The following is a 10,325-nucleotide window of genomic DNA, read 5'->3' as shown; positions in this document are numbered from 1 at the left end:
TGGCAAAGTAGTTTTCCAGTGATCTTGTATGAATGCGTTAACGACCTTTTTTATTGACATTTTTTATGCTATTGTAGGAATTCAATTTCTCTATCATGGAAAGTTAGTGGCAGGGGTTTCTGCCATTCCCAGACTCATTCTTGTCATATGTGGAGGTTTACTAACCACTAGTGGAAACCTTTGCGAATTAGGTTGGCTAGTATATAACCCATCTAAGGTGCACATTTAAACTCAAACTAATTTAATTCGATCAGTGTTTATTTTTACTTCATGGGTCTTATTTAAGATAACAGATATTGTGTCTAAGGTGTCGTACTCCTGGTCTGTCAATTTTATTACTATATTTGTTTATTACTTAATATGTGTCCTTCTTTTCTTGGATTTAGCGTATTCTTTGAATTCACTCTTTCTATTTCACAAAAACAACTTCTAGTAATATTAAAATGTCTTTTCTTTACAAAATCTAAAGATAACTATAACTAAAAGTTATTCTTAAAACCTCTTTATTGTTTTCATACAGTGTGTTTGACAATTCCTTAGCAATTCACCAAGTTGATTGTCTTTTTGTCATTAATTTGATTTTGACATCATCACTTTCATTGAAGAATGTAAAATTATTTTTTCCCTGAGCTTTGTATCATGCACGATCTTCCAGAACATTTTGTATTAGTAGTGAAGTAAAAGGGAGTTTACTAAAAATCATATTTTTTGTTAATTTTTTATCAGTATTTACACACAATACTTCAGTATGATGTCCAACCTCCATCTGCATCGATGACCTCACGCAGACGATTGGGTATGGAATCTACAAGATTCATGCAAAGTTGCGGACGTCGACGGACACTCTCCCACAGATCATTGGCTTTAGTTTCTACTGCCTGGCAGGTATGCTGCTCCCCAACGTCCCATTCCCGAACCATCATAGCCCAAAGGTGTTCAATTGGGTTCAAGTCGCATCCTTTCGATGGCCACTCCAAAACTTCAATTTCAGGAGGATCCTGTTGCCAGTTACTCACCACACGGCTCTTATGGATGGGACTTTGATCGTGGACCAACTTGATTAAACCAGGAGCAGGAACTGCCATTGTCCGAACTTTTGGAAGTAACACATGCTCGAGGATTTCGACGTATTTTTCTCCTGTGAAGCGGCCACTGATCTTAACAAGTTCGCCAGGACCATATCCCCACATCCATCCCCATCCATCTGCCACTTATCGCTCGGTGATGGATGTGATTCTCCTGATAGCGTGTGTTAGGTCGCCGCCAACAATGCCTAGCTCGGGCTGCCACTGACTGGAACACCTTCTCATCAGTAAAGATTATATTTCTCCAACAATTTTCGTCATGCGGAAGGTGTTCCAAAGCAAACCCAAGGCGCATTCCTTGTGTGCAGGAGTGAGCATTCCCTTGTATGATGGGATATGACAGCGAATCCCTGCTTCATTGAGTCTTCATCTCAAGGTCATGGGATGGCAGTTTAACCTCAGATTTCTAGTATGCTGAACCGACGTCCTCATAGGATGCATTTCACAGGCTGCTACAATTTAGGCATCTATCCTGGGCAAGGTTACACGTGGTCTTGAACTTCGAGGCCCACCGGGCGATCCACTTCCTGCCCATTTTGGTGCTTCTCCCAATTCGATGAGCAATGTTCGCCACTGTCAATCCATTTTTTCCATAATCCAATAATTCTTCCTCATTCAGCAATCACCTCTGTGGAATTTGCGCGTCCGTATGGGCATTGCTATTTTGGTAGAGTGATAAATCTATATACACAAATGTATTAGACATGTCAACTTCATTATCACAAATACTGGAATAAAAGCGTTGTCTATGGAAGGATTTTCAGCCTACAACTTTTCGGAGTCCCGCCTGACTCTGGTTAATAGCAACAGAAGGTAGTGTGTGTAACAAGACTGGCTGCAGTGTGTCTGAAGTCACCTCCTACGGAAGTTTACTTTTCACCACCCTGGGTAGCTTCATAAACTTTGGTGCAGATGGTCATGTTGATTTAAAAAAGTGTCAAATCTATAATATTGTTTGTAGATTAAAAGTGTTCATGACCATGGCATTCTAAATTACATTAACAATACTCACAATTGGACTAGTAAAAAAGAATATTAATTTCTTAGCTCGTTTACATTGTCGTAACCTTACACCACCTATTAAACTGCCAAACAACTATCACTGAAAAGATCGTTTGATTTTTACGTAATTTAGATTGCCACTTTCCCAGTAACATGCACTTTCATATTTTGTTCCTGTTTTTATTTCTGTGCTCTTAAAATAATCCTCTGATTTTTTTTTCTATCTTGTTTCATAATATGGAAATACATTCGTGGAAATATCTAAAATTTATACTATATTTTGGAAAAAAAAAATATTAAGTAGGCTATTAATTTTAGTTTCTAAAATCTCATTCGGTTGCCATACCCCATATCGCCCACCTTCGCTCAGAATGTTGGCCCAATTACGCAATATGACAGAGCTATGAATATTATTATTATTATTATTACTAGCCAAGCTACAACCCTAGTTGGAAAAACAGGATGCTAAATGATGAAAACAAATTAACAATAAATCATTCTAAAACCAGTAACAACGTCAAAACAGATTTGTCATATATAAACTATTAACAACGTCAAAACAAATATGTCATATATAAACTATAAAAAGACTCATGTCAGCTGGTCAAAATAAATAAAAATTCGTGCAACTTTGAACTTTTGAAGTTCAACTGATTCAACCACCCGATTAGGAATATCATTCCACAACTTGGTCACAACTAGAATAAAACTTTAAGAATACTCTGTAGTATTGAGCCTAATGATGGAGAAGGCCTGGCTATTAGAATTAACTGCCTGCCTGGTATTACGAACAGGATCAAATTGTCCAGGGAGATCTGAATGTAAAGGATGGTCAGAATTATGAAAAGCCTTATGCAACATGCATAATGAACAAATTGAACGACGGTGCCAAAGATTAATATCTAGATCAAGAATAAGAAGTTTAATAGACCGTAAGTTTCTCTCCAACAAATTGAGATGCGAATCAGCAGCTGAACACCAGACAGGAGAACAATACTCAAAACAAGGTAGAATAAAAGAATTAAAACAATTCTTCAGAATAGATTGATCACCTAAAATCTTGTAAGACTTTCTCAATGATGAATATTTGTATATGAAACTGCAGTATGTGGTTATTACATTGATAACGCAAGTGAAATAAAAAAAAAAATCAAAAAAAAAATCGCCGACTTGCTTCTAAAAAGGTTCATTTTGTGTTTACGATAGGCGACTTGCAGATTATAAAACACTTCCGTACAAATTTAAGCTAAAATATTTTGTAATGAACCTTGGTTGGTCATGTCTGTTGATAAGATAAGATAATATATGGGAATACTAACTAGAAAATGTAGATATCGTAAGTATGATTTTATTTTCATATTTATCTAGCATATTTCGGTATCTGCAAATTTCACACGCAAACCCGTTAACGTCAAAAACAACAAAATCATCTATTACTTTCTAACGATATCAGATTATGGAGACTTTACTCAATGCTTTAGAAAAATGAATACTTCCTATTCCTCTCTGCGCACAACGTCCTTGCAGTGCGCCATCTATTGAGTTTTCCATGACTTATTTGTTCAAAAGCTTCGCTGATTCATAGTGAGGCGATTCGTGTTCACTCTCTGGAGGTCTAAGGGAACGAACTTTTGTTCATGATAGTACGTCACAACGAAATGATGGGTGTCTATTTCTAAAGGGATCCTAGCCTTCTTATCATTTCACCAATGGAAATGATTGCACACTTATTTGAAAACTTGCTTAATAGTCCTGAATTCAATCGTTATATTTACTGATTCATATTAACATATATTATTAAACTAAATATATACCTATTGAAGCATAAAAAACTACATAATAATTTGTAAGTAATTTGTTTTATCTTCGGATACTATTCGTTTATTTTAACATCTCGAAAATCTAATTTTTAGGATCAGCTTCATGGAAGTAATGTTCCTATATATAAATATAAGTTTTTTGAAGGATCCTTTAACTCTAATTCTTTATTTTATTTTTCGAGATGTGTTTATGCTAATTTAGGTTTTTGCAGTTGTTACCCCCTTGTCGTTACTATTTAAGTTTATTATTATTAGGGGGTAATAGAATGTTTGTTTGTTTTTCTTCAGGGCTCTCTTGAAGTTGCGGGAAATTGGGAAGGACCGAAACTTTCACCCCCTTGTCGTTACCCTTTGACACAAGGTCGGTCCTCCTAAGGATACTCTCAAACGATTTTTATAGTTACCCAAACCGAACATCCTTTCAAGAAATTTAGAAATATTTAACCTAAATTAAAAAAAAACTTCTGAAACCTTTAATTAAATTTAAGAGTTTTATTTTGTTTGAGTTTTATTACTAAAATTTCCAATATAGATAACTTTTTTCAAGATGGCGACCGTGACAGGATTGCAAATAAGGAGTTCGGTTTGGTTGCTTGGTTTGGATGAGAGTAGGAGTGGTTTCTGGGCTTGTTCTGTATTTGAAATTTTCTTATTCTATTTTGTACTGTTCATTTTTGTCGTCAACATTTTCTTGGATGACATTGACTGATCTGTGGTTGTTATGAAATTGGCAGTCTTTGGACATTCATATGTTTCTGATCTCGAAAGGAGATTTGAGGGATCAGAAATAAAAATTGATAATGTGAAATTTGAAGTGTCATTTTTTGGTTGGAGAGGTGCCACATTTTCCATCTTTCTTAACAATACTAGTCTTTTAGATCCTTTGGTATCTTATAATCCTGACTATTCAATTGTATATCTGGGAGGTAATGACTTAAAAGCTGACATAGACTTATCCTTAGTCAATGAAATTTGCAGAGCATTTTATATCTTAGTTTGTGAAAAACTACCAAATACTTGCCTTATTACCTCGCAAGTAGAGCTGAGGTTTCAGGTAAACAGGAATAGGTTTGATGCCCCTCTTACAGAACACTATAAATTACTTAGACGCTATTTCAATAAGTTTGTACTAGGTTTAAAGTGTAAAGATTTTCTGTTTAGGGTGGAAAGCCAGGGGAGATTAGATAACCGGAGGTTGTATAGAGATTCGGTACATTTAAATACAGTAGGTTTAAATCATCTATTTAAATTGATGAAAGATTGTTTGAGGTTTTGTTACAGAAAAAATAAAAGTTTGTAATCATGTCTAATTTGTCTCTTTTAATCAATAGTCGGAAATATATCCGAGGACAAGTGACAAAGTATTATAACAATAAGATTTCACTCCAAACTAAAACCACCTCTGAGAAACATGTCCTCAAAGCTAAGTTTAAATCGTATCTTGATGACTTGAGGGACCATGATAGCAAAATTCAAGCCTTGATATGGCAAGAGGAAGAAAGTAGTGATAAACTTACAGTGGAATTGGCGAATTGTGAATCTTATATTGATAAACTCAATGAAATGTTAGCCCTCCTTGAAGATACTGTCTCTTTCACTTCTAGTACCTTAGATGCTGCAAGGAGTTTGCTTAAGAGTCCTACTGCTCCCCTTCCTACTTTCAGTGGCACTGAAGGGGAAAATATAAACAAATTCTTAGCAGAATTTGAGGATACCACAGGCTCCTTTCAGCTTAAGGATAGGGATAAGTTGTTGTTGTTAAAGCAACAAGTTTCGGGGCGTGCTTCCGTTTTGTTGAGTTCACTTGAAGTGGATAAACAGACTTTTAATGATGCCAAGGAACTTTTGTTAGCAGCTTTGGCTTCTGGTTCGCTGCAGAAATTCAATACTATTAAACAAATAGCAGAGATGAGATTAACGTACAGCACAGATCCATTTTCCTATATTAGTCAGATGAAAACCTGTATTGAATCTGTTAAGTTGCAAAAAATTGAAACTAATGACTTTTTGAATTATTTCTTTGGGCAAGGTTTGAATGATACTTTCAAAAATCAGTTGACTATCATAACAAATAAGACCAGACTGTTATAATATTGTTTTGTCCTTTTGCTCTTTCATACCTCACACTGAACCTTTTGTCTGGTGATCTTTTCATACTTTGTTTACTTACCTGATGGAGGGACAGTCAAAGCAACTTATCAAGTAATTCTGTTTCTTTTGTATTTCCTTTTGTTTATTCCATTTGTATCTATTTGGTTTAATTAGTTTTACTTTGAGGATCTAACATAGTTTGTATTACATTTATTATGGGGTCTGCTAATTATGTTTATGGTTGTTTCAGGGAATAATCTACTGAAGTTTAAGTTGAATAAAGCTTGGGTAGCAGCAGCCAAGTCTTTTAATGTCATAACAATTTATTCAACTTAAGCTATGGAGAAACTATTGAAGCCTGCCCGTTTGGATCTGGACCCTAGCCTCCCTTCTGCAGCAAAGGAATGGCGGCATTGGCACAAGACGTTTTCCAACTTTATTCAAGAATGTGGTGAAAATGCACCAAATAAATTAAGGACACTAGTGAACTATGTCAGTCATAATGTGTATGAATACATTGAGGAGTGTGTGGATTATGATACTGCCATTTCTACGTTGGAAAAGTTATATGTTAAGGCACCTAATGAAATATTCGCCAGACATTTACTTGCTACTCGCCAACAAAAGGCAGGGGAAACTTTGGATGAGTTTCTGAGAGAATTGCGTAAATTAGGTAAGGACTGTAATTTTAAGCCAGTTAGTGCAGAACAATACAGAGAGGAGTTGATCAGGGATGCTTTTATAAATGGCCTGGCCTCACCTGTGATTCGGCAACGTCTTCTTGAAAATAAAACTCTAGACTTACAGGCAGCTTATGACCAGGCTTACTCTTTAGACCTAGCCCAACGTAATGCTAGTTTTTACAGTCACATGCTTCCTCATGTTGGGCATACTGCTGCTGTGGTTACATCGGATCATGCACTTATCACAGATGATCATGTGAAGAGTGGACCAACGTCTGAGAGCTGTGAGGTAACTGCTGGAACTCAAGTATTAGCGACTACTCTGTTCATGAAGAGAAAGTGCTTTTTTTGTGGAGGTCCCTATCATATTCGGGCACACTGTCCAGCTCGAGATTCTATTTGCAATAAATGTGGCAAGAAGGGGCACTTTGCAAAAGCATGCCTGTCTAAATCTACATATGGAGGTAAATCTACAACAGCTACAGTATTTGATCCCTCACAGTCATCTGTTCTTGCAGCTAATGCTGGTACCTCTTTTCCTCAGAGCCTCTATCGGGCAGCTACCTCAACAACAATTAAAGGACGGAAGTTGACAGCCCTTGTCGACTCATGCAGCGATGACAGTTATATAGATGAAGAGGTAGCGTGGGAATTAAAGCTACCAATACATCCCACTGATAAAGACGTCGCTTTAGCACAGAAATCTTTGCATACAAACTCTCCAGGTTATGTCAATGTAGACTTGACTCTTCCTCTTAATGGAGAAACTTATCCATCCACGCGTCTAGCAGTAATGAAGGATTTATGTTCAGGAGTATTACTTGGTCAGGACTTCCAAGAGCAGCATCAGAAAGTGACTATTGAATACGGTGGGCCGAAACCAGCGCTCAACTTATCTGGTGCTAACCCCTACTGTTTGTTGGCAGCCGCTGCTGTGGATGAACCTTCTATCTTCAAGCATTTGTTACCTAATTGTAAGCCTATTGTCACTAAATCAAGACATTACTGTAAAGATGACAAAGAATTCATTGAAGCGGAGACTAGTCGTCTCTTGGCTGAGGGTGTTATTGAGGATAGCATATCACCATGGAGAGCTCAAGTTGTGGTGGTTAAGGATTCCTTTAATCGGCATAAGAAAAGGATGTGTGTTGATTATTCGCAAACTATAAATCTGTTTACAGAACTGGATGCTTATCCATTACCAAGGATTGACACCATGGTTAATGAACTCTCAACATATTGCGTATTTTCGACTTTTGACTTGAAAAGCGCTTACCACCAAGTCCCACTAAAGGAAGCAGACAAGAAGTATACAGCTTTTGAAGCCAACGGACGCCTGTACCAGTTCTGTAGAGTACCTTTCGGAGTTACCAATGGAGTTGCAGCCTTCCAACGAACTATGGATAAGTTGGTGAAAGAAGAAAACTTACAAGGTGCTTTTCCATATTTGGACAATATCACTATTGCTGGACACACTCAAGAACAACATGATCAGAACGTGCAGCGCTTTCTTGAGGTCATCAACAAGAGGAACCTAACTCTCAATGCTACTAAAACTATTAAATCTGTGCGTACCATTAATATTCTTGGCTACTGTGTGGGGAATGGTGTAATAAAACCTGACATGGAAAGACTCCGGCCTCTACAGGAACTACCACCTCCCACTAGTCAAGGATCTTTAAAGAGGGCAATGGGTATGTTTGCTTATTACGCTAAATGGATACAGAATTTTTCTGCTAAGATTCAACCACTAGCAAGAGTAAAGAAATTTCCTTTAGATGAAGAAGCTTTGCAGGCTTTCGAACTACTCAAACATGAACTTGAAGGAGCAACGCTACACACTGTGGATGAAAATTTGCCTTTTGAGGTCGAATGTGATGCCTCGGAAGTAGCAGTCTCAGCAGTACTCAACCAGAATGGCAGGCCCGTGGCCTTCATGTCTAGGACTTTACAAGGAAGTGAAATTCACTATCACATCGTAGAGAAGGAAGCCATGGCTATCGTGGAGGCTGTACGTAAGTGGAGTCATTTTCTTGCTAGACAACACTTTGATCTCGTTACAGACCAACGTTCTGTGGCCTTCATGTTTGACAACAGGAAACGCACTAAAGTTAAGAATAATAAGATCCAGGAATGGCGGATGGAACTCGCAGCCTTCAGTTATACAGTACATTATCGCCCCGGTAAAGAGAATGTGGTTCCTGATGCCTTCACCCGAGCTTTTTGCGGTTCCGTGGTTTCTACGTCATCTACCCTCACTGAACTACATGGGAATCTGTGCCATCCAGGTGTGACTCGCTTGTTGCACTTTGTGAGATCGAAAAATCTTCCCTTTTCCACCGAGGACGTTAAGAAGGTCTGTGCTTCTTGCAGGATATGTGCAGAATTGAAACCAAGATTCTACAAATTCCAAGAAGGAACACTCATCAAGGCGACACAACCAATGGAGAGATTAAGCATTGACTTTAAAGGACCAGTTCCGACGGCCTCGCGCAACCCATATCTACTTATTGTGGTTGATGAATATTCTCGTTTTCCTTTCGCTTTTCCGTGTCCCAACATGAACACAACTACAGTGATTAAGGGCTTAGAACAAATATTCAGCCTGTGTGGGATGCCTCAGTATATACATTCGGATCAAGGAACCTCATTCATGTCCAGGGAGCTCAAAACCTATCTCGCACAGAAGGGAGTTGCAACAAGTCGAACTACCCCTTTTCATCCAATCGGCAATGGGCAAGTGGAGCGGCTCAATGGTACTGTATGGAAGGCAATCCAGCTGGCACTCAGGTCTCGAAATCTTCCCGATCAGCACTGGGAATTAGTACTCACTGATGTGATACATTCACTTAGATCCCTTCTGTCGACCGCAACTAATGTCACACCCCATGAACGCTTTTTTGGATTTCCGCGCCGCTCATCCTCGGGGAGCTCTCTGCCTTCGTGGCTTATGTCGTCAGGACCGGTATTATTGAGGAAGTTTGTCAGAACAAGCAAAAATGAACCCCTAGTGGATGAAGTTGAACTATTATCTGCTAACCCAACATATGCTAACATTAGACATCCCAGCGGCCGAGAGTCAACGGTTTCCTTACGTGACTTGGCCCCATGCCCTAGGGATAACTCTGTTTCTGAAAATCAAGAACTACCTTCTGTTTCATTGTCACCAGAGGCCATACCATCTCAATCTCCAGTGTCACCCACAACAACCCATCAAGAGTTTCCAGAAGGTATGGGACTTCACCCAGAAGCTGAAATTAGAACAGAGACAGCATCACCTCCAGAACGTAGATCAACCCGGGTGTCAAGGGCTCCGAACCGATATGGGGGGGATTAATTACTTATGAAGTGATGTAACCAATTTTATATCTAGAGGGGAAGAATGTTATAATATTGTTTTGTCCTTTTGCTCTTTCATACCTCACACTGAACCTTTTGTCTGGTGATCTTTTCATACTTTGTTTACTTACCTGATGGAGGGACAGTCAAAGCAACTTATCAAGTAATTCTGTTTCTTTTGTATTTCCTTTTGTTTATTCCATTTGTATCTATTTGGTTTAATTAGTTTTACTTTGAGGATCTAACATAGTTTGTATCACATTTATTATGGGGTCTGCTAATTATGTTTATGGTTGTTTCAGGGA

The 10,325-nt window shown here is 38.2% G+C and overlaps 1 protein-coding gene across 1 annotated transcript; it reads left to right on the top strand.

The window, feature by feature from the left end:
* The first annotated feature begins 5,999 nt into the window (after positions 1–5,999).
* On the top strand, positions 6,000–10,018 carry LOC137644427 (uncharacterized). The gene is made up of 3 exons (XM_068377404.1): positions 6,000–6,109; positions 6,249–7,406; positions 9,876–10,018. The coding sequence occupies exons 2-3, from the start codon at positions 6,338–6,340 to the stop codon at positions 10,016–10,018; spliced, it is 1,212 nt and encodes a 403-aa protein (XP_068233505.1). The 5' UTR covers positions 6,000–6,109; positions 6,249–6,337.
* The last annotated feature ends 307 nt before the right edge of the window (positions 10,019–10,325 follow it).

This window comes from Palaemon carinicauda, chromosome 7, assembly GCF_036898095.1.
Source record: "Palaemon carinicauda isolate YSFRI2023 chromosome 7, ASM3689809v2, whole genome shotgun sequence".
NCBI lineage: Eukaryota > Metazoa > Arthropoda > Malacostraca > Decapoda > Palaemonidae > Palaemon > Palaemon carinicauda.
Note: the sequence above shows the minus strand (reverse complement) of the source record. Positions and strands in the feature narration are given on the sequence as shown.

Coding starts and splice junctions, on each gene's coding strand:
- LOC137644427 (XM_068377404.1), top strand. CDS start 6,338: ATGGAGAAACTATTGAAGCCTGCCCGTTTGGATCTGGACCCTAGCCTC. Junction 7,407..9,875: donor TTTGCATACAAACTCTCCAG/GTTATGTCAATG, acceptor CTCAATCTCCAG/TGTCACCCACAACAACCCAT.